The 23,945-nt window shown below is 48.0% G+C and overlaps 1 protein-coding gene across 3 annotated transcripts in view; it reads left to right on the top strand.

Annotated features, from left to right (window-relative positions):
* POLR3E (RNA polymerase III subunit E) overlaps nucleotides 1-22,707 on the top strand; it is a 28,843-nt gene extending 6,136 nt beyond the window's left edge. For all 3 annotated transcript variants that reach the window (XM_038763642.1, XM_038763643.1, XM_038763644.1), the window contains exons 4-21: nucleotides 706-783; nucleotides 3,245-3,360; nucleotides 3,673-3,755; nucleotides 4,699-4,806; nucleotides 5,499-5,548; nucleotides 6,517-6,636; nucleotides 6,735-6,820; nucleotides 7,463-7,507; nucleotides 7,629-7,720; nucleotides 9,084-9,204; nucleotides 11,275-11,356; nucleotides 12,167-12,226; nucleotides 12,900-13,057; nucleotides 13,866-13,927; nucleotides 14,703-15,196; nucleotides 17,595-17,672; nucleotides 19,380-19,505; nucleotides 21,976-22,707. In XM_038763642.1, the coding sequence (XP_038619570.1) occupies nucleotides 706-783; nucleotides 3,245-3,360; nucleotides 3,673-3,755; nucleotides 4,699-4,806; nucleotides 5,499-5,548; nucleotides 6,517-6,636; nucleotides 6,735-6,820; nucleotides 7,463-7,507; nucleotides 7,629-7,720; nucleotides 9,084-9,204; nucleotides 11,275-11,356; nucleotides 12,167-12,226; nucleotides 12,900-13,057; nucleotides 13,866-13,927; nucleotides 14,703-15,196; nucleotides 17,595-17,672; nucleotides 19,380-19,505; nucleotides 21,976-22,032 (2,016 nt within the window). In that variant the 3' untranslated portion in view covers nucleotides 22,033-22,707. The remainder of the gene's footprint in view (nucleotides 1-705; nucleotides 784-3,244; nucleotides 3,361-3,672; nucleotides 3,756-4,698; nucleotides 4,807-5,498; nucleotides 5,549-6,516; nucleotides 6,637-6,734; nucleotides 6,821-7,462; nucleotides 7,508-7,628; nucleotides 7,721-9,083; nucleotides 9,205-11,274; nucleotides 11,357-12,166; nucleotides 12,227-12,899; nucleotides 13,058-13,865; nucleotides 13,928-14,702; nucleotides 15,197-17,594; nucleotides 17,673-19,379; nucleotides 19,506-21,975) is intronic.
* The last annotated feature ends 1,238 nt before the right edge of the window (nucleotides 22,708-23,945 follow it).

Genomic DNA, 23,945 nt, shown 5'->3' with positions numbered 1-23,945 from the left:
CTCTGCTGCAAAGACAGACTTTGCCTCAGGGTTTCAGGAATGGGATGAGTCTCATCTTTATACTGCTGTTTTAAATTAGACCTTAGCAACCACCATATTTCTTTGTTCTGAGGCGTCATTGTCCCGAAAAGACTACTTCCTTGCACACCCCCAGCACAGTTTGTTTTATTCACTAGGTGCTCACTCAAACCCCTGTCAATCGAAAAATGCTCTGGGAGTCCTGAGGTAACTTCTGGAGGGGCAAGGAAATCCAGGGACCCACTTAACTTGCCTCATACAGTGTCCTGCCTGGTAGAGCGTGGCTGATGGTGCTGAGCCTTTGATCGCCTCTTGATAATCCTTTTCGTCCCTGGCCTCCCTGATTTGAGGGTCTGTGTTTATCTTTGACTCTTAGGTGGGAGGAGCAGTAACTGGCCATTCTTTGTCCTGAGAGCCTTAATTGGCCAGGCTCAGGGCTTGACAGAAATGAGATAGTAAGCCCTAGGAAATGGACAGTCTGTCCCACCACTTTGGGGCTGAAATTGTTCATCTCCCACCTATGGATGCATGTCATTAAGACTGGGTGTCGCATGGCCCCTCGGAGGTATTGGACTCTGCCCTGACTGGGTCCCCTCTGCCTCCCCCAGCCCAGGCATCCTTTCCCTCCCAGGGCCTCAGATGGGCTTTTCTCCGATGACCTGGTGATCAGTCCCTTTCCTTCTGTAGTATCCGGTCCGGCCCGCCTCGATGACCTATGATGACATCCCTCACTTGTCGGTGAAGATCAAACCAAAGCAGCAAAAGGTTTGACCGAGGCAGTGGGTCCTTGGTGGGTGGGGGAATGGGTGAGGGAAGGAGGAGGAATCCAGCACCTGTGCAATAATTTGTGGGATGGGGCTGCTCAGGTCCTTGTTGTCATTAAATAGTATTTATTGAGCACTCACTGTGTGCGGAGCACTGTACTAGGCATTTGAGAGAGTACAACACAACAGTTGGGAGAACATTTCCTTCCCAGTGAGGAGCTGGAAACCCTGGCTCCAGCACCAAGGAGCTAAGTTTTCTAGGAACTATTTCTGCTGGACTTATCCTGAACCAGTCTCCCCTAAGACTAGTATTTGTTAAAGTGATTTTGTTGTCTCGAATTATTTTACCCTGAACTTAGCACTTACTGATCCTGCTTCTGCCAGAGCATTTTTCTAATTAATCAAGGCCACTCGGTACCTTAACAATTAACCCCGTCCAATCAATCAATCAGTAGTATTTATTGAGCCTTTGCCATGTGCAGAGCCCTGTACTTTGCGCTTGGGAGAGGATGACACAATGGTGATGGTAGACATGATCCCTACCCTCAAGGACCGTACAATCTGGTTGGAGAGACAGACATTAAATTATAGATAGGGAAAATGGCAGGATATAGTGATATGTACAAGAGTTGGGGTGGGTATCGAAGTGCTTAATGGGTGCAGACCTAAGTGTATAGGTGATGCTGAGGGAGAGCGAATAGGGTAGGGAAATGGGAGGTTAGTCAGGAAAGCCTTTTGGAGGAGAGGTGGTATTAATAGGGCTTTGAAGATGAGGAGAGTGGTGGTCTGTCATATAAGAAGGGGGAGGGAGTTCCCAACCTGTGGGAGAATGTGAGCCGAGGGGTCAGTGGTGAGAGGAAGGAGATCGAGGCACAGTGAGTAGGTTGGTGCTAAAGTAGTGAAGTGTGCAGGTTCAATAAGTCAGTCCATCAATGGACAGCTTGTAGGTACACCTTTCCCTAGTCCTGTTCCCTGCTTGGGGCATGCAGGGTGTGCCTAAATACAGTTGCTTAAACATCCAGGGTGCTTAAAAGTAGTGCTGCTGCTTTCTCAGCAGCCAAATGACTTGACAGCTTAAACTGCCTACTCGTGAAGGGTATTTGCGAGTTCATAATAATAATAATGATGACATTTATTAAGCGCTTACTATGTGCACAGCACTGTTCTAAGCGCTGGGGAGGTTACAAGGTGATCAGGTTGTCCCACGGGGGGCTCACAGTCTTAATCCCCATTTTACAGATGAGGTAACTGAGGCACAGAGAAGTTAAGTGACTTGCCCAAAGTCACACAGCTGACAATTGGTGGAGTCAGGATTTGAACACTTGACCTCTGACTCCAAAGCCCATGCTCTTTCCACTGAGCCACGTCCCTCTGTGAGGAGGATGTATGCTAGAGTTGTTTTTTTATTATCAGTGAAAGTTTGCACTAAACCATCTATTCCCTCTTGCCCACAGCCCCCAATAGCCAACAGCACACATTGTAAGATTCATTTTCCCCCCCTCCCATTCCCTTCTTGCATCACCCTTGCATTTACACCCTTTATTCACCCCCACCCGCAGCCCCACAGCACTTATGTACATATCTGTAATTTATGTATTTATATTAATGCCTGTTTCCCCCTCTAGACTACAAGCTCATCTTGGACAGGGAACATGTCTATCAACTCTTGTTATATTGTACTGTCCCAAACAGTACAGTTCTCTGCACTCAGTATGTGCTCAATAAATCTGATTGATTGATTGGTTAGGGACTGGGTGCCTCCTGTGGCACAGAATGTTTCTTTGCACCCTTTGAACCACACACTATGTTGTGTCCTCATTGGTTTCTACAGTGTTGTTGAGGGATCCCACCCGGTGTATTCTTTGTCAGTCTTCAAGTGTGTGTCCCCACCCTAGCTTCATTTATCAGGCCTCCCTCTAGTGATAATAATAATAATTATGGTATTTGCTAAGCGCTTACTATGTGCCAGGTACTGTACTAAGCGCTGGGATGGATATAAGCAAATCAGAGTGGACACAGTCCCTGTCCCACGTGGGGCTCACAATCTTAGTCCCCGTTTTATAGATGAGGCATAGAGAAGTTAAGTGATTTGCCCAAGGCCACACAGGAGACAAGTAAGTGGTAGAGCCAGGATTAGAACTCATGACCTTCTGACACATAGGCCCATGCTCTGTTCACTATGCCATGCTGCTTCACATGAACAATGAAGTTTAGAAGGGGATGGAAAACAGGACACGGCACGAATCTGTAGAAATCTACCCGAGATGCAGTACTACCAATGAAGTTACAGCCAGGTTTTTCAAATCCCTGGTTGGAACTAAGTCATTAATTTCTTCAACCATTAAACACAAGGCTGAGACATGGGGATCCTTTCTAAGACGTTGGAGTAGCTGAAATAGGGTACTTGTGCTTGGCTGCGACCCTGGGTGTATTGACTGTACCGGAACAATTGGCATTTAAAGGTGGAATTAGAAATGGCGATCGACACGCTGAATCCCAACTACTGCCGCAGCAAAGGGGAACAGATTGCCCTCAATGTGGACGGAGCCTGTACCGACGAGACCAGCACTTATTCCTCGTGAGTTTGCTCACCATCTTCGGTTAAGGGGGCAGACTGGGGGTCCCAAGCTTGAAGGACTACTCCGAGGATTGGTGAATTTCTCTTTTCAGCCTAGAAAACTATGTCTGCAGATACCACTCCTCTCCCCTCGTGTTTGATCGGACTGGCAGGGAGGGAGCTGAACTTTGCTATGGAGTAGCTTATCTTGGACAGAGGCAGGGGAGGGAGTAGAAGCTCTAAGCTTTCGTTGGGTTGGCGTAGACACCAGGACATCACTGGGCTGCCTGTCTCCTTCCCACCTGAACCACAAATGCCCTGTTATGTTTGCAGGAAACTGATGGACAAACAGACATTCTCCTCTTCCCAGACCACAACCAACACCTCCCGCTATGCAGCCGCTGTCTACAGGAAAGGTGAAATGATTCCCCTGCCCCTTTGCCGAGCAGTGGGTTGGATTTTGAGCCTTTGAACCTTGAGATAGAGGAGATTCCATTTGTGCGGGTGGGGATATTGGCCAGGGCACCTAAGGTTTCTGGTTTTGTGTGTTTTTGTTCTTCAGTTTCTTTCCCAGTTGTTGCCATATTAGTGCACATGATTGCCCCTCTTTTTGCACAGTTAAAATATAGGTGAGGCAATTGTGTGGGAGATTTAAGAATTAAGTCTGGGAGTAAAGTAGAAAAGGAAAAAAACAACAAGAAAGTGTGAGAGGGACTTGCGTGCAATAGGCAGGTGGTGGTGGTGGTGGTGGGGTTGCTTACAATAGGCACTCAATGAATTAACTCCCCTTAGCTGTTTTATCCTGTTTTTACTATTTCTTCTCCTCCTGACATGAGGCCCTCCTACCCCCCAAAATTAAACTTTTCTTTTTTAAAAATGGAGGTGGAGCAATTAAATGAGTAAATGTGGAATGCTCCTGTCCCAAGGAGTGTGTGCTGTGTCTGGTACCAGTAGCTTTAAACTCCCTTCTACAGAGTGGTCAGGGCACATTTTAGGTGTAGGAGGCCTTTCCTGAGAGCTGAACAGGGGAGGAGGGATGCTGTGCGTGATTACCAGCAGGTGCAGATCTGGAGAGATCAGCCTGGAAATGAACCAAAGGAGGTATTGAGTGCTTACTGTGTGCAGAGCACTGTATTAAGTGCTTGGGAGAGTACAGTAAAGTAGTGTTGGTTGACATGTTTCCTGCCCACAAGGAGCTTTCAGTCTAGTGGAAGTCAGGGCGGGCCTGAAGTGGGCTTTGGGCAGTTTGGGGTGTTGGTCATGAGCACCCTGTCTGAGCGCCCTGGATTGGAGTTGTGGAGTGGAGCATTTCTACTAAAGGAGCCCAAAGTGAACCTGTTCTCTTCCTTCATTTGCTAGGTGAACTACACCTGACACCCCTGCATGGCATCCTGCAGCTGCGGCCCAGCTTCTCCTACTTGGATAAGGCTGATGCCAAACACCGGGAGAGAGAGGCTGCTAACGAAGGTGAGTCCCTCTCTGGGCCAGGACAAGGAGCTGAGCACTGCAGTGTGGCAGAAAAGAGCTCTCACCACCAACTGCCCTGTGGGTGGAAGCTAGAACCAATGAGTAGGGGGCCAGTGGGTGCTCATTATTAACTCCTTAAGATCAGTCTCAATTATCCAGCAATTCCTTAGTCAGCTGTGGATCCCCAGCTCCTTTCTGTTACCTTCATCTTTTTCGGTCATTTAGTTGCTCCCAGGAACTAACTGAAAGGCAGGAAAGGTAGGGAATAGATAGTTGGCTTTGCTCCTTATTAGCAGCTCTAGTAAAAGATTTGGTTGGGAAGGGATATCTGCATTTCCAATTATCCTTGCTTCCCTGCCTTCCCAGAAAATTAACGGGAGGCTAAAATGATTACGTTTTAAGTATCGGCTGCCAAGAGCCTAGACTGATGCCTCTCTTTTTGAATACTAATTGCACAAATGAAATGAAAGACCCTTGGAGGTATCATTGTGGTAATGTCCCACTTATGCCTGCAGTTGTTGGGGGAGGGAGGGTTTTGGAAGGTTTGGGAGGGCTCCTTGCTCACTGGGTACCTGTGGGTGACCTGGAAGTAGTACAGTGCCAGAGCCAAGGACATGAGGATGGTTATTCTGCTTGTCATTCTACTGTTGGTGGGGAGTCAGCTCCTCCTTTGGGGACTCTTTCTCTTGCAGCTGGGGATTCTTCCCAGGATGAAGCTGAAGAGGATGTTAAGCAAATCACGGTAAGGCCTAAACCCCTGGCGTGGAGGTCCAACCCACTGAGTGGTTGTCACTGAGGGCCTCTCCGCAAAGTCAGGGAGCGGGACCCCAGACTCTTTAGGAAGCAGGCACCGGATCCTCACCCAGCCCCCTTACTGATCCAGTATATGTTCCATATGTTCCAGTGTTGGAAATGTGAAGTCCCAACTACTCTGTTCACCCCAGTGGGGTACGAGTGACTGGTTGGAGGATAGAGGACAGAGTTGTGAGCAAGGGTGTCGCAAGACCCTGGTAGGGTCAAAGGAAGAAAGACTTGAAAAGGACAAGTCACCAGAGCAGAAAGGCAGGAAAGTGGCTGTCCGCCTGTTCACCCCAGTGGGGTACTAGTGAGGAACAGCCATGATCCCATCTCCCACTGCAGCCTTTATTACAGCTTCAATCAGACTCACAGGGAATGTAACAGTTTAACAGCAACATCCTGTTTACTTGTTTACTCAGTTTGCTTGAGCAGGAACTCCTGATAAGATGTCTTATTTACAGGAACTTGCTCAATACTGACAAGAGGTAGTCCTTGGTCAAAATGGAGTCACTTAGTCTAAGTCCTTGAGCAAAATGGAGTCATCTAGGCTAGTAGTTCCTAACACCAGTATCCAAAAAAGAAGGTGGTCCAACTGGAGCTGAGTGGGGGTTGGGGAGAAGAGGGTTTGCGGGGCGGTAGTTTGGTCAGCGGGAGGTGACTAGAGCAAGATGAGGCTGGAGCCCTGGTTTCATTCTCTCCTCCACATGGGGAGCTGCTTAACCTCTTTTTACCTCAGTTTTTCCATCTTTAAAATGGGGCATTATGGGCCCCGGGAATGGTCATTTAAGTGAGTGAGATCAGGGTACCCCAAAGCTCCTTGGACGAGAGGTTGGGTAGAATCGTGAGTTAGCAAGGTTGTCCTGGGAAACTTCAAACCGAGTTGAGTGTAGGCTCCCCCTGTCTCCGTTGTAGGTTCGATTTTCCCGTCCTGAGTCCGAACAGGCTCGCCAGCGGCGGGTCCAGTCCTACGAGTTCCTGCAAAAGAAGCATGCAGAGGAGCCGTGGGTGCACCTGCACTACTACGGCAGGAGGGTGAGGCTGCCTGGAGAGGCTGGGAGGGCGGGGGAACTGACTGGCAATCAGGCTGGCTAGAGGGCTCAGGGGCTTTCCCTTCTGTTGTTCCTCCTCAGGACAGTCGCTCTGAGCATGAACGTCAGTACCTGCTGTGCCAGGGTCCCGGCATGTCAGAGAACACGGAGCTCATCAAGTCTCCCAGGTGAGAGCACCCCTCCCACACTGATGCTGTCACTAAGAGTAAGGTCTAAAATGGGAGGGGAGAAGTCTATGCCTGGGAGGAGTCTCCAAGGGTCCAGTCAACGGTCTACCCACAGCCATCCCCTTCCTGCCCTTCAGCCCAACCCTTTCGGGGGTCCCAGCCATTTGTAAATGACTTCAGAGGGCCTGGAAAAGTTCATCTCTCTCCTCACGGGCATATGGAGATCTTTCAGCGAGTTTTCTTTACCAGAATGTTGACCAGATCTGGAGAAGCAGCAGATAGGAGTGTTTGTCCATTGTTGACTAAGACATTGGCCTCAACTTGAAGCCCTGTGGCCCCATATTCCTCAAATGCAATCAGTCGATCATATTAAGTGCCTACTGTGTGCAGAGCACTAATAAACACTTAGGAGAATATAACAAAGTCAGTAAACACATCCCCTACCCACATCCACATGCTGCTGACCTGATTAGTACTCTCGCATCCTCCTGTTAAACAGCAAACTCTGTTCCTTTAAATTTGCAAAGGAGTGGGTGGGGTGTGAGGTGGGAGAAGGAAATGGGGAGAAGGGATTAGGTGAGGAGAAAGTGTGGGGGGAAAGAAGTCTCTCAGTTTTTAACTCTGTGACCCTACTATTTCCAGTGAGTACCTAATGATGCTGATGCCGCCAAGCATAGAGGAAGAGAAGTGAGTGTCGTTCTTTGATCCCCTCCTCCCTCTTCCTGTCCCAGCCCTTGCCTACTGACTCTCTGTAAAGCTCTAGCTGCCTGCAGCTCAGTGTATCTGATTCCTCTTTTATTTTAAACAGAGACAAACCCGTGTCTCCCAGCAACGTTCTGTCCATGGCCCAGCTGAGGACGCTCCCTCTTGCTGACCAGATTAAGATCCTCATGAAGAATGGTGCGTGTCCTCCTAGAAGTTCACTCAGGCACATTATTTCTCCACGGTGGAGGGTAGGGGAGGGGGTTTGACACTCTGCTGTTTGTAGCTGGGAATTTGAGTTGGACAATCCTCTTCACACCTCACTGCCTTCCCCTCAAGTTATCCCCTTGGATAACTCACTAAACATCTGTTGCTCAATTTACTCATCTGGGCACCAGACTTCCCTCGCCCTTACAGCGTGAGCCTGTGTGCATCAGGAACTGTGTCCTGTCTGATCAGTCAGTTGTATTTATTGAGTGCTTACTGTGTGCAGAGTACTATACTAAGCGCTTGGGAGAGTACAGTGCAACAGAGTTGGTAGACACATTCTCTGCCCACAACGAGCTAATGATAATAGTGCTCCACCACTTGGCACAGTAGGTGCTTAGTACCAGTATTATTATTATCATTAGTGGAAACGACTTGGACTGTCCTTTGCAAAGATTTCAGGAGGTCCTTGCCGTTCCACTCATATTTCCTTGAGCTTTGGTGACCCCCCTTCAGCCACTATTCACTTTCTCAGGGTCTCTGTTGGTGGGAGAGAAGAAAGGCAGAAGGGGAATATCACGAAACTTTGCATCTTTCTACAGAAAGCAAATGTAAAGTTTTAACTGAAACTATCCAAGAGTAGGTGGCACTGATCTGGGCAACTATTTTATGCCGGTGTCTGCACCCTCTGCCTTCCTCAGTGCCTCTCACAGTGACCCATCACCCTCAGTGAATGCTAGCTGGGGGGAGCCACTGTCCATACCCTCTCAGGGAAAGGAGAAGAGAGGATAAGGTCAGACCTGCAGCCCAGGACAGTAAAGAGGGGCTGGTCTCAAGTGTTTGGTGACTCATCCCGATCTCCCATCCTCGTGTCTCTCTCCACTTCAATCCATACTTCATGCTGCTGCCCGGATTATCTTTGTCCAGAAACGCTCTCTTCCTCCCTTCAAGGCCCTGCTGAGAGCTCACCTCCTCCAGGAGGCCTTCCCAGACTGAGCCCCTTCCTTCCTCTCCCCCTCGTCCCCCTCCTTACCTCCTTCCCTTCCCCACAGCACCTGTATATATGTATATATGGTTGTACATATTTATTACTCTATTTATTTATTTATTTTACTTGTACATTTCTATCCTACTTATTTTATTTTGTTGGTATGTTTGGTTCTGTTCTCTGTCTCCCCCTTTTAGACTGTGAGCCCACTGTTGGGTAGGGACTGTCTCTATGTGTTGCCAATTTGTACTTCCCAAGCGGTTAGTACAGTGCTCTGCACATAGTAAGCGCTCAATAAATACGATTGATTGATTGATTGATTATTATTATTATGATGATGATGTGTTTCTGCTTCCCCCCCTGCAGTGAAGGTCATGCCGTTTGCCAACCTAATGAGTCTTCTCGGGGCCGGGACTGACTCCATAGCCGTTCTGCGCTGCATCCAGCAGGTGGCCATGCTAGTTCAGGGAAACTGGGTAGTGAAGAGGTAAGTGCCTTAATTTACCATGTCTTTGAAGGTTGGGTAGGTACAGCTGAGGAGAATCGCCCTCACCCTCATCGTTCAGGCAGGGAAAGTGGGAAGAATTGTCTTGTAATGTGTGTGGGTCGAAGTAAGGGACCAGTCCTGAAGATTCAAGGCTCGTGCATCTCAACCCTCACCCTGGGCTTCAAGGCTGTCCATCACCTCACCCCCTCCTACCTCACCTCCCTTCTCTCCTTCTACAGCCCAGCCCGCACCCTCCGCTCCTCTGCCGCTAATCTCCTCACCGTACCTCGTTCTCGCCTGTCCCACCATCGACCCCTGGCCCACGTCATCCCCCGGGCCTGGGATACCCTCCCTCTGCCCATCCGCCAAGCTAGCTCTCTTCCTCCCTTCAAGGCCCTACTGAGAGCTCGCCTCCTCCAGGAGGCCCTCCCAGACTGAGCCCCTTCCTTCCTCTTCCCCTCGTCCCCCTCCATCCCCCCGTCTTACCTCCTTCCCTTCCCCATAGCACCTGTATATATGTATATATGTTTGTACATATTTATTACTCTATTTATTTTACTTGTGCATATCTAGTCTGTTTATTTTATTAGTATGTTTGGTTTTGTTCTCTGTCTCCCTCTTTTAGACTGTGAGCCCACTGTTGGGTAGGCACTGTATATGTTGCCAACTTGTACTTCCCAAGCACTTAGTACAGTGCTGTGCACACAGTAAGCGCTCAATAAATACAATTGGTGATGATGATGATGATCATCGTCATCATCATCGTATTTACTGAGTGCTTACTGTGTGCAGAACATTGTCCAAAGCGCTTGGGAGAGTACAGTACAACAGAATTGTTGGACACGTTCCAGGCCCAAAATGAGTTTACAGTCATGACAAAGCTCTGCTGCTCAGATTCTCACGTTGGCCCAACCAGGCCTAGGCCCTTTATGAGGGGAAACGGGGCTGGGAGTTAGAGAGATGAGTGAGTTGCCTAAAGTAAGGCTGTAAAATATTAAGCAGTTAAATGGTTGACCAATAATCCTTCATATTATCGTTTCGTACCTGGTCCCTGACTGTTGGAAGTAGAAAGCCATACTACTCTGTGGGAGGGGGCTGCGTCCCACAGCCCTCTGCTCTCCCCCCGCCATCTCAGTGTGCGTGGCAGGGGTGTTGGGACTCTGGGGCAGGCAGCAGTGAGGCTGTTTCTGGCAAAGGATTCTGGAGGAGGTGAACTGAGGTGGCTGGTGAAGATGGTTGTTTGGGAATTGTTTGGCAGTTAATGGATATTTTAAAAGCATAAGCTTAGCCTTCTAAACAGTATTTATCCCTGAAGTCATTTCTGCCACCTCCAGTATTTCTGAGTAAATTCAGGACTGTGGGCTTTAACTCTGACTTGCTGCTGCTTGTTAGGGTGGTCTATTGAGTCAGAAGTTTTTGGGTAGATCTAAGTTTGCTCCATATGGTTCTCCATATGGTTGGCTCTGTGTCATCTTTTGAGGGAAGGAGTCCTAAAACCAGGCTTGTCTCCCTTATGCCTCAACCTAAGCCCTCTTGAGCATTACAGGTACCGTGCCTAGCCCCCAGGCATTCAGTAAATGCTGTTGATGATGGTGAGCGCTACCCTTTCAGGGGAATAGCCAGTGTTGGAAATGGTGCTGCCCCTGGTGACAGGGGAGGCCTGTTGGACTTCCCAAACCACAGGTCAGGCTCCAACCTTCTGGTCCTAGCAGTGACCTGCTGAGAGAGGCTGGGAGAAGGGGTGCGGGAGGAGCACTCCACCTGTCAGCCCCCACTCACCAACTGTATCATAACCATGGCTCACAGGGGCCCAGAGACATGCTCTGTGATGGGCGGGGGGTGCTATTCCACAAGAGACAGAGAATGAGACTGTGCCCTGGGCTGGGATTGGGGTCTCCGCCCTCCAGGTTGGTCACTAGCTGTAGCTAGGTCTAGAATTTGGGAAGGAGGATTGGATGTGTCTGAGGACTCTGAGCTCTGCTAGAATGTGAAACTGTGATGCTGCCGGTGGTTATCTCTGCTCCTTACCAGCTTGGATCACGCTTAACTTGCTGTCTGTCTCATTGGCAGTGATATCCTGTACCCGAAGGACTCCTCAAGTCCTCACAGCGGTGTCCCGGCAGAAGTATTGTGCAGGGGCCGGGATTTTGTGGTAAGATTCGGAATTAAAGCATCGTGAAGGGGCCTCCGGGCCAGTCTCCTTTCCCAAACCCTTTTCGGTTGCTTGCTGCTCCTGAAGGGGTTGGGAGTTGCTTTCTCTCCTTGCCCCAAGACAATCATCAGCATGGCCTAGCAGAAAGAGCAAGGTCTGGGAGACAGGAGCCCTGGGTTCTAGTTCTAGTTCCGCCACTTGCCTGCTGTATGACCCTGGACAAGTCACTTAACTTTTTTGATCCTCAGTTCCCTGATCTTTAAAATGGGGGATAAGATACCCGTTCTCCTTCCCCCTCATACTTGTATGCCCTATATGGGACAAGCACTCTGGCTGATCCCATTATATTTTGTGTCATCTGTGTTTAGCACAGTGTTTGGCACATAGTAGGTACTTAAGTGTGTAATGATGATAATCTGGTGCTAAACCAGGGAAAATGCAGGGAAAAAGCACCTTATCCCCACCCACCTCTCCCCCAACGACAACAACAACAAAAATTGGGTTTTTTTCTGACCCATCTGCTATCATTTAAGGCTCTCCTTCCCTTGTTTCTCTGTGTGAACCATCCCAGCCTGATAAATAGTGGTGTTGATACCGTTTATGATATTTAAGATGATATTTAAGTTGTCTTTAAGCAGAAAGACAGGAACTTGAGAGGCTGAGCGTGGATATGCATTCCGGTGCACGATAAGGGAACAGGAACACCTCTTCAACCCCCATGTCTCATGCCCCAGCTGGGAAGGACCTCTCAGTGGCTCTGGTCTTAGGAGTGGCTTCCCAAGTCGAACCCTTTTCTTTCCCCTCCCCCAGATGTGGAAGTTCACACAAAGCCGCTGGGTGGTGAGGAAGGAGGTGGCAACGGTTACAAAAGTGAGTGCAAATCCCTGCACAGGTGAGGTGGTGGAGGGTGGGATGGGTGCGGGCCACACCTTCCTTGTACCCTCCCCTCCCAAATCCTGGTGGATCTCCAGGGGAGAGTGTGGGCTGAGCTGCCCGAGTGGATGGAGCTCATTAAAAGAGTTTTCCAGCCAGGAAGCAGAAGATATTCATTTTTATTTAATGTCTGGATCCTCTGATGGATTGAGAACTACTTATGGGCAGGAGACATGTTCTGCCTGTTCTATTGTACTCTCTCAACTGCTTAGCACAGTGTTCTGAGCCCAAAAGGTGTTCATTAAATGTGATTTCCTGATTAGTGAGCCGTCTTACCTTGGCTGAGGGTAAATGCCCCACAGAGTTGATCTGAAAACTGCTGTGGAGGTGAAAGGAGAGGGTCTGACTATCTTCTTACTTTTACACAATGGATGGATTCAGTTACTTAAACTGGAGGAAAGGCTCTGCTACCAGGGCACTGTAAGGTATTCAGTTTAAGGAATTTTGCCTGGTGGGGCAGTTAGAGGTTGAACATGGGGTATGAATGAGTAGGGAGGCCTGCTCTCCGTGAGCTGACCAGGGTTGGCTCTGCTTAGCTGTGGTGACTCAGGCTCACAGATCCTTCCGACTTCTCTCCTCTCTCTCGTCTTTCTCTCCTCCCATCCCTTAGCTGTGTCCAGAAGACGTGAAGGATTTCCTGGAGCACATGTCGGTGGTGAGGATCAATAAAGGCTGGGAGTTCCTGCTGCCGTATGATGAGGACTTCATTAAGAAGCACCCAGATGTGGTCCAGAGGCAATATATGCTGTGGATGGGCATCCAGGCGAAGTAAGCGGTTGGCCCAGTGGCCAGAGTTCGGGGAGAGGTGCGGGCAGGATGGGAGGGTGGCAGATGGGAAGGGGTATGGATGCTGTCTAGTGAGAACACTGGGCTTCACATCTTAAACTTTTAAACATCTTAAACTTGAACTTGAGAAGCAGCATGGCCTAGTGGATAGAGCACAGTCCCGGGAATCAACACGGTCCTGTGTTTTAATCTCGGCTCCGCCACTTCTCCACTGTATGACCTTGGAAGTCACTTACCTTCTCTGTGCCTGTTACCTCATTTGTAAAATGGGGATTAAGAGTGTGAGTCCCATGTGGGACATGGACTATGTCCAACCTGATTACTTTGTATCTACCCAGCGCTTAGAACCAGTGCCTAGCACTGGCACTCTAGACTGTAACCTCGTCATGGGCAGGGAACATTGCTAATTCTGCTGGATTGTACTCTGCCAAGCTTTTAGTACAGTGCCCTGCATATGGTAAGCAGTCAATAAATATGATTGATTCAAAGTAAGCACTTAACAGATTCCATTTAAAAAGCCACCCCAAAACTCCAGTATCTTATCTTTGGGCTCTGGTGCTGATTGTTGGGGGCAGAAGGATTTTTTTTTGTGTGTGGGGGGGGTGTATACACGTGTACACAAGTGTGTGTGGCACCTCAGTATTTGCTAACATGAATGGAGGAGGCCTCAAACTGTATGGATTAGTCACCAGGACCCTGGGGAATAAACAGGGATTTGCCAGAGATGGCTAGAGGGGACATGGAAAATCTAGACTTCACAGGACTGTGTTTGGTGCTGCTCTTGTTTCAGATTAGAAAAAGTCTACAGTCTAATAAAAGAAAACATGCCAAAGAAACCTGATGGACCGTCAGGTAAGTGGCCATCCCTGTTCCCTCCCCTCAGCCCCCTCATTAGATTCTGGCTGAGGAGGGCTAAACTGGGCCTTTTGGCCTGTTCCCTGGAGACTCCACATGGCCTTGGAACCCAGGATATAGGAGCGAGACTTCACTTACTGAATCCTTGCTTGCAGCTCAACTGCTGATTTGGCCTGGAGCCAGGCTGCCATCCTGAGGAGCACAAAAGAGTTTTGACACATGAACGTAGGAGAAAAATACAGTTCCCCATGGGCCAGACCCTTGGGGTTCAGTGGTCAGGGTTGTTCTAGCCAGGGCCCCAGCAAGCCACACAACAGACTCCACTGAACAACTGGATGTGCCCAAAGTTGAGGTCTTCCCTTCCCACCGGCCCACCAAATCGGGGAGTTGTGGCCCTGATTCATTGCTTCTGCTGCTACTACAAAACCAGCTCTACTGCCTTGGTGGGAGAGACTTTGGACCTTGGAAGGCGGAGGTGGGTGGACGTCTGGGGCCCTTGGAAGGCTGATCTTGAGGCTCTGACCATTGGAATTGTTTCAGGGAGGATCTTGATTTCCATGGTCCTGTGTGCTCCCTCTGCCTGATCTCTGGAGGGGAAGAAGCAGTGTTGTTGTGGTCCTCCCACCTTTCCCCATGCAGGTCCATTTCCTCTGGCCCACTGCTCTCCTCCAGTCCTATCTGTAATCCCCCACATAGGGGCCGAGGAGATCATCACCCAGGGTTGGGTAGTATTCTTCTGCCGTTCAAACTGTGCTGCCCTTTCTTCCCCCAGTGCCCCCAGTGCTGGTATCTGGGGACCAGCGGGTCCAGGCAGCCAAGGTGAAGGCCCAGCAGAACCATGCACTGCTCGAACAGAAGCTACAACAGCGGAAGGAGGAACTGTGGTCCACTCCAGCCCCACCAGGTGTGCGGATCAAGGAGGAACCCAAGAGTGACGAGGAGGAGGAGGAGCCCATGGACACTTCAGCCTGCGACAGCCTCAACAATGGGTTGGCCAACGGGGTACACCCCGGGAGGGCCGGAAGTGAGATGCTCAACGGGCATCCCCCGGGGGGCTGTGGCGAGCCCGCTGTGGCCCGGGAACTGAGGGCTTTCGTGGCAGCCACATTTCAGAGACAGTTTGTGCTCACGTTGAGTGAGTTGAAACGCCTCTTCAATTTGCACTTGGCCAGTCTGCCCCCTGGGCACATGCTGTTCAGTGGCATCTCAGACAGGATGCTGCAGGACACAGTCTTGGATGCTGGCTGCAAGCAAATTTTGGTGCCTGTAAGTACCTGGTGGCTGGAGAAGGGTGGGAAGGTGGGCTGGTGTCAGTCAATCGTATTTATTGAGCGCTTACTGTGTGCAGAGCACTGTACTAAGCTCTTGGGAGAGTACACTCTAACAATAGAACGGACACATTCCCTGCCCTCGAGTGTGGTCTCACCTAGTCCATACCCTTTGTAGGCAAGCAGACACTCTGAAGGGGCCACCGTTAGTCAAAATGCACTATGCTGTCAACCTGGATTGATTGAACTGTGGTTGCCCTCTCCCCGCTGTACCCCCCCAAGTAGCCAAGCTCCTTTGATCCTGGCTTGGACTTCTTCTCATTTGCAATCCAAACTTCAGCCCTGGTGGGTGACCCCTAATAGTAATAATAATGATAGTAATTAAAAATGTAGCGTTTGGTAAGTGCTTACTACGTGCCAACCACTGAACTAACAACTGGGACATATACAAGGTAATCAGGTCAGATGCAGTCCCTGTCCCACATGGGGCTCACAGTCTAAATACGAGGGAGAACAGCTATTGAATACCCCTCTTGGGACTTGTCCACTGATAAGTTTTCATCCCTGAGTTTTCTGCTTCCCTTATACTGACTGGAGCAGCATTCTGCTGAAACTAGCAACCTTGGGACTGCCAACTCTTGTTTTTTTTCCTCCATTTTCAGAGATTGTAGTTGTTGATTTTTAGTAGGGGTTTGAAACTGGAGTTCTGGGTGGGTAGATACCTTGGTAGCTGCTTTTCTCATAACCCCCCACCCAGCAGTCCACTTATCACTTAATCGGGGTGGGCTTCCTGGAGGTGATGTCCTTTGATTAATAATAATAATAATGATAGCATTTGTTAAGTGCTTAGTATGTGCAGAGCACTGTTCTAAGCGCTGGAGGGAATACAAGGTGATCAAGTTGTCCCACGTGGGGCTCACAGTCTTAATCCCCATTTTACAGATGAGATAACTGAGGCTCAGAGAAGTTAAGTGACTTGCCCTAGGTCACAGAGCAGACATGTGGCGGAGCTGGGATTAAGGGTTTCTGAACACACTGGCTGGGGGCTTGTTGTCTTGGGGGATAGAAGAAAGTGGCTTAGTGGAAAGAGCACAAGCCTAGGAGTAAGAGGACTTGGGTCTTAATTCTGACTCTGCCATTTGCCTGCTGTGTGGCCTTGGGCAAGTTACTGGACTTTTTCTGTACTTCAGTTTCCTCATCTGCATAGGGGGGATTAATAAATACCTGTTCTCTCTCATACTTCGAGCTCTGTGGGTCAGGCTCTGTGTCCAACCTGGTGATTTATCCCAGGGCTTAGCACATAGTAAGCACATTAAAAATACACGTATTATTAGAAGGGCTCCTCAGGGTTGGTGGCAGCCTGGGGCTTAGGGAGACTGCCTTGAATCAGCTGTGACTACTTTGCTCCTCAACCATCTCCTAATTTGCCAAGCCAACATAGCTCTGAGAGCCTGGAATCCCCACTTCGGTGGTCGGACACCCATCTGACCCCAGGGACGCACTGCCAAGGCACCCAGAGATTCTGTTTGACATTCATGAGTTCAGCCACACCTAATGTAGGTGAGGAATGTAAAGTGAAGCCCAGCAGCCCCAGGGCAGGGAAGCTCTGGGCCACTTTAAGACCAATCTCTGCGGCCCTGCCCGGGTTTGGAGCAGGAATTGTGGGCCTGGATGAATTTAGTAAAGGAAGTGTTGAGAGGTCCTTCCTCCAGAAGTCTGAGTAGGCACTGCCGCTCACTTGGCATATCGGGGTATTGGTTCAGCCTGCTGCTTGTGCTCATTTAAACCTGTTTTCTCAGCAGCTTCAAGTCATCCTGGGGGTATGGTTTGACTTCTTCCAAATCCCCAATTCTCCCCATCATCTCCAAAGAACTAAAACTGCTGAGTGGCCAATTGTCAGGGAGAGAAGGATGGAGCAGCTGCTGGGAAGGTGCACCTGGAGCTTCATCCCCCCTGCTTGGGGACGGGAAAAGGAGTTTGCTAGCTGAATGCCCAGATCCCGTGAGAAGTCTGATCCTCACAGTTCCTCCCTGCTACTCCCCTTATCTCTCCCCTCCACACCCACAAGCCGCCTCCCCTCAGATGGAAGGCTAAGTTTGAACCCAGCGTCCTTGTCTGTGCTCTCCATTTGTGGTTTCCTTCTCAGTACCTCAAGGGGAGGCGAGCAAGTTTACAGAGTTAGAACAGGCATTGTGCTTCGTCTGGGTAGGGCCAAGGGGATGAAGGTTTTGGGTGCTGGCTAGGAGCACCCAATGGAAAGATGGATGGTCCGCTTATGTTGTGACAGGGTTCACCCTCCAGGTTCCTTCTCTTACTCTTGACCTTCAATGGAGCTGTTTGGGTTAAGCTTGTGTGGGAGAGCATGAGTTCAACGTTCACTTGTATCCAATGGTTAGTTTCCCCCACAGACTGCTGCTTCCCCTGATGAACAGAAGGTCTTTGCACTCTGGGAGTCTGGAGACATGAATGACCAGGTAAAAGGACAGACCTCTGCTCTCATCGGTATTGGGGATTTTTCCGGGGGATGGTGTGGGGGCTGGGGAAGCAGCATGGCCTAGTGGATAGAGCATAGGCTGGGGAATCAGAAGGACTTGGGATCTAATCCCAGCTCCACTTGTCTGCTGTGTGACCTCGGGCAAGCCGCTTAACTTTTCTGTGCCTCGGTTTCGCCATCTGTAAAATGGGGATTAAAACTGGGAGCCCCATGTGGGATAGGGACTGTGTCCAACCTGATTAGTTGGTATCTACCCCAGCGCTTAGAACAGTGCTTGACACATAGTAAGTGCTTAACAATACCTTTATTGTTATTATCATCATTATTATGGCCGGAGCCACAGATCCGGAGCTGGACGCCTCCCCATTGGCTCACACATCCATCACTGTTCTGTACAGGCCTTGGGGGAAGGTCAGCAGGGGTCAACCACTATGCTTTCCTGAAACCCCTGGGCCCACTTGCCCCATCCGACGAATGTGTGTTTCCGTGGATGTGTCAGGGATGTTCATTCATTCAATCTTATTTATTGAGCGCTTACTGCGTGGAGAACACTGTACTAAGCGCTTGTACATATTTACTCTTGTACTTATTTACTATTCTATTTTATTTTGTTAATATGTTTTGTTTGTTGTCTGTCTCCCCCTTCTAGACTGTGAGCGTGTTGTTGGGTAGGGACCGTCTCTATATGTTGCCAACTTGTACTTCCCAAGCGCTAAGTACAGTGCTCTGCACACAGTAAGCGCTCAATAAATACGATTGAATGAATGAATGAATGAAATGAATGAATAGTTCAGCAACAAATACAGACAATCCCTGCCCACAAAGGGCTCACAGTCTAAAAGGGGGTGTAGTCTCCTGTTGAAACCACTGACATCAAACCATCACCATTTGCATGGGGTAGCCCCATCTGCATTGCTTGAATACCTTAGGGCAGGCAGTGGTGGTGTTTGAGTGGAAGAATCACTGGAAATGGTCTGTCCCCATAATTGTCGTTTTCCCATGCAAGCAAGACTACTGTTTCTCTTTCCCCAAGCTTCATGCATTCTACCAAGTCCCAGACAAGGGTCGTGGTATGAAGGAAGAAACAAAGCTGTTCCATCCTTCTCTCTTTTGACAGAGCTGGCAAAGTCCACAGGCTGAAAGGGGGACTGGGTGAAAGGGGTTTTGTTTGTTTTTCTCTTCCCTGGCACAAAGCAGCTTTAAGGGGGTGCGCTAGGCAGTAGCTATGATGGTGCCTCCCAGAAATCTGATTTTGCTTTAGGCAAACTAAGCAGAAATACCTGTTCCCTTCTCCGATTAGGCAGTTGATGATGCACTTTTCATTCTCTTCCTGACCCTCCATCTCTCTCTTGCCTCATTACCCATATCCTTCTGTAACCCTCTCCCCTCTTGTGCACCTCTTCCTGCCACCTCCTTTCTCCTCCAGTTCTCAAATCTTTCCCCTAAACTCCACTGTCTGCTTCTCATCTTCCAGATCCCTTATTTTTTCCACCCCTTCTTTTGCTCATGCCTGTCTCATTTCCTATAATCTTCCCGTCTTCAACTTGGTCAGTCGGGGTGCAACTCCCCCCGGCCCTCACCACCCCCAAGACCAAAATGGACCAGGAGCCCAGCCAGCTCGTCATTTTGTACATACAAATGACAGTTTAGCCAGGTTTCCCAACACTGTTTTTGTGCTTTTGTCTAGCATCGACAGGTTTTGCTCGAGATCTTTTCCAAAAACTACCGGGTACGTCGGAATCTGATCCAGGCCCGACTGAATCAAGAGTGTGGAGAGGATCTTAGCAAACAAGAGGTGGATAAAGTGTTAAAGGTAAGCGTGTGGCCTAGTGGATAGAGAACGGGCTCAGAGTCGGAAGGACCTGGGTTCTAATCCTGGCTGCTGTGTGACCTTGGGCAAGCCACTTCACTTCTCTCTGCCTCAGTTATATCTGTAAAACGGGGATTAAGATTGTGAGCCCCATATGGCACAGGGACTGTGTCCAAACTGATTAGCTTGTATCTACCCCAGCATTTAGAACAGTGCCTGCACATAGTAAGCACGTAGCAAATAGCATAAACAAGGCAAACAACAAAACAGTCTGGTGTTTTTTTCTATTCTCTGGAGTCACTCCCCAGGGGTGACTGACACTTTAAATTATTTCCAAGGTGCATTTTATTGGTTTCTCCCCAAGGTAGTACTTGAAGCTACATTTCACAGTAGCAGTGTTTTCTTGGTCACTGGGTAGGTGGAATGTTTATCATCTTTGACTGGGATTGAATTGGATTTCTTGGTTTCATTATTTAGCTAGAGTAACCACTCTCCGGAAAGGAAGGGGAATAGAAAATATGCTTGTAGTGGAAGTGTTCCTTTTTCTATTCTGTTGATTTCTAAAACCAGACTTCCTAAGAAATTTCGAGGAGCATGTCAAAATAGAATAAGCATAGGACTTTGCGTTTACATAGCATCTTTATTCCCAAAGCATTTTCCTAGCTTTTCCTGTGAGGTTGGGTTCTTGGGGGGAAGGGAGCGGGGAGGTTCTATCCCTGTTAATAACTGTAAGCAGAACTACCAAGAGGTGAAGTGGAAACAAAATAGTGGAGGTTTCCCCCACTCCCACCCAAGTGGTCCTGACCCTTCAATTACTGGCAGCCTTCACAACTGTATCTAAGCAGCAGAATTAACTTGGCCATCCATCCATTTCTAGTGGATAAAGCACGAGCTGGGAGTCAGAAGGACCTGGGTTCTAACCCCAGCTGTACCACTTGTCTACTGTGCGACCTTGGGCAAGCACCTCAGCTACCTCTGCTGTGAAAGGGGGATTAAGACTGTGAGCCCCATGTGGGACAGGGGCTGTGTCCCAACCGATTTGCTTGTAATAATAATAATGATGGCATTTATTAAGCGCTTACTATGTTCAAAGCACTGTTCTAAGCGCTGGGGAGGTTACAAGGTGATCAGGTTGTCCCACGGGGGGCTCACAGTCTTAATCCCCATTTTACAGATGAGGTAACCGAGGCACAGAGAAGTTAAGCAACTTGCCCAAAGTCACACAGCTGACAATTGGCGGAGCCAGGGTTTGAACCCATGACCTCTGACTCCAAAGCCCGTGCTCTTTCCACTGAGCCACGCTGCTTCTCTGTCTACTGTGAGCTTACAGTCTAGAAGGGGAGACAGACATTAATATAAACATGTAGGAATGTAATCAATCAATCAATCGTATTTATTGAGCACTTTGTGCAGAGCACTGTACTAAGCGCTTGGGAAGTACAAGTTGGCAACATCTAGAGACAGTCCCACCCAACAGTGGGCTCATTAGTCTAAAAGGGGGAGACAGAGAACAAAACCAAACATACTAACAAAATAAAATAAATAGAATAGATATGTACAAGTAAAATAAATACATAAATAAATAGAGTAATAAATATGTACGGACATATATACATATATACAGGTGCTGTGGGGAAGGGAAGGAGGTAAGATGGGGGAGTACATAAGTCCTATGGAGCTGAGGGAGAAGTGATTAAAGGGTGCAAATCCAAGTACAAGGGCAATGCAGAAGAGGAAAAGAGGACTTAGTTGGGGAAGGTCTCTTGGAGGAGATATGCTTTTAATAAGATTTTGAAAGTGAGGAGAGTGATCCAGCTAACAGACCATTGCTAGAGTGGAGTTTCAACCAAAGACAGCGTAAAGACCAGCCACAGAGTAGGGAAGAGTTCAAGGAGCCGAGCTCTGATTGAGGAACTCCGGGGTTCACTTCCCCCTTGAAGATGGGGATAACTAAAATCCGAGAGCATCTCCTCATGGCTTTATCGAGGTAGTCTAACCTCACCTTGCTTATACATGAGAATTCCTCTTATTATTGTATGTCAGCTAGGGAATAAAACTGATTGGCTCATTTTAAAGATGTTAGCAGTGATAACTAAGTATTTGTGAAGATGTGTGAATTGACGGTTTATGCCTGAGGTTGCATTTCATGCTCTTTTGCTTCTTGGGGCTTTTAAGAAAGGGAGATGTGTTGGATCAATGTGTTGGATTCTTACAAACTGGATTCTGGAACTGATGTGGTGAAAATATCATGGAAATCCATATGCAAGACGATGTTGCACCTAAAAACAATTTCAACTCCCATCTCCTCCCCTTCCCTTTTGAGACCGATTTACACCTTGAGATGTTTAAAATGAGAAATGTATCCACCCCAGTGCTTAGTACAGTGCCTGGCACCTAGTAAGCGCTTAACCAACGCCACAGTTATGATGCTAATATATTTCTTCTTCTCTCCACCTCCGTCTTCCCACCCAAGGACTGTTGTGTGAGCTATGGTGGCATGTGGTACCTTAAGGGGACTGTGCAGTCCTGACAGTAGTGGGGTGCTGCCTACTTCAATCTATGTCGGCCAGAGGATGGAAACCCCAGTGAGCAGAGCCAGAAGAGCTGCCTTGGCTTCAGGGGAGCATGAGGCAGGAACTGACCAACACGTGGCCATTGGGTATCACACAAGCCAGTTTTTCGAGGTCATCACATCCATATCCCGTTTGCATGGCCAGCTGAAGGCAGGGCTCTCCAAGGAAGAACCCTGGGACCCTCTCTGCAGCATCGTTTGGAATTCCCAATGTATTTTGCTTCTCATTTGGTTTCATTCTAATAATAAAGTGAGCATATGCTGACACAGGCAGGATGAAAAATCATGGTTTAATATTTTATTTTGTAATTTAAAAGCCAACAAAACTGAAGTTTTGTTTACCAAACCAAGGAAGTGAGGTTTTTATTTTTCTAAATGCCTAGGAGCTGATGCTTAGTCCTGGATTATCTATCTGGTAAAGTATCTGCAAGTTCCATGTAACAAACCAAACTGAACTGTTGTACTATTGAGTTTTTACAGCCATGTGAAGTTTTTACCTTAAATGTAGCAACTGTCTTCTTAACTGTTTACATGAAACATAGCAAAAAAGTATTTGCATATGACTTATATGAATTCAATTCATATATCCTTTTGATCTGTTTGCATAACTATGCAAATAAAGTAAGGTAAGTACTGGACATTGTGAGTGTAGTTATCACAGTCTGTGATGTACAAATCTATATTTTGTGTATTTTAAAAATAAATGCTAACATTAATTCTGGCATCACCGTGGTGCCATTTTGTTGAAGACAAAACCTAAATGGATGTAATTTGCTCTTAAAGCAGTTACACTTAAAGGGCAGGGAAGTCAGCCAGTAATATTGAATTTTTTCCCTTCTTCCTTTAGTCCAAGCTCTGAGGGTCTCATTAGGGCTTTCCTAAGAGAGAGTCTAGGCCTCTTTAAGGGGTTTTTCCAGGCCTTTGAACTCAGCACAGTCAGTGTTCTTGGATGGCAAAGAACATGAAGGCAGTAGGAATCGAGAGGAATCCTGTGTCTTAAGAAGAGAGGAAAAAAATCCTGCAAATACCTGCAATTGGTATGTAGTCTAATTTCTGCTTGTTTTTAGTACTATCAGTTTGTTTGGTCAATAGCTATAATTGTTCTTATGAGTGTACATTTATAGAGTAGTTGTAGATTACATGTATCTTTGTTATTGATAATTTCTCTTCTTTGAAAAGGATTCTTGGAGATGCAGAAGCTCTCTTTATAGAAGGGAGGGAAGTCCAATGTAAAACTTTCTGCATAATAGAAGATTAGGGAGTCATTTCCAAAGGCTTTGTCATTGTCCCAAGTTTCCCACCACCAGCAGGAGGGGCAACAATAATAATTGGGGCATTTGATAAGCAGTTACTGTGTACTAAGTGCTGGAGGTGTAATCAGGCTGGGCATTGTCCCTGTTCCATTGCCAAGAACAGGAATTGAATCCTCATTGTTTACAGATGAGGAAACTGGGGTATAGAGGAGGTACCTGACTTGCCCTGGCTATACAGATGGTAAGTAGCAGACCTGGGATTAAAACCCCAATCCTGACCCCTTTACACTCCTTCCATTTGGCCACTGGTAGGGTAATTTAAGTTGGAAGGGTGGAAATCAGCCTAATATTTTCAGATCCTCAAGTGGAAACAAAGTTCTTTGTCCTTCTGACCACCAGTTTTTTTTTAATCTATTCTTTGGGTTTCTTCCATCCATCTCCTATCAAAAGAACAGTTAAAAATCAATACCTTTATCAACCTTAGCTATAAGGACTTATTTAATTAGAAATTTCAGCTCTACTTTGGAATGCTCAAAGGGGTTAGGACAGTCATTGGCAAACCCAGCTGCTAGCAGGGGTTTCACCAAGTCATCTGTACTTACCAGATAGTAGTTCAAG

This window comes from Tachyglossus aculeatus, chromosome 21 (assembly GCF_015852505.1).
Source record: "Tachyglossus aculeatus isolate mTacAcu1 chromosome 21, mTacAcu1.pri, whole genome shotgun sequence".
NCBI lineage: Eukaryota > Metazoa > Chordata > Mammalia > Monotremata > Tachyglossidae > Tachyglossus > Tachyglossus aculeatus.
Note: the sequence above shows the minus strand (reverse complement) of the source record. Positions and strands in the feature narration are given on the sequence as shown.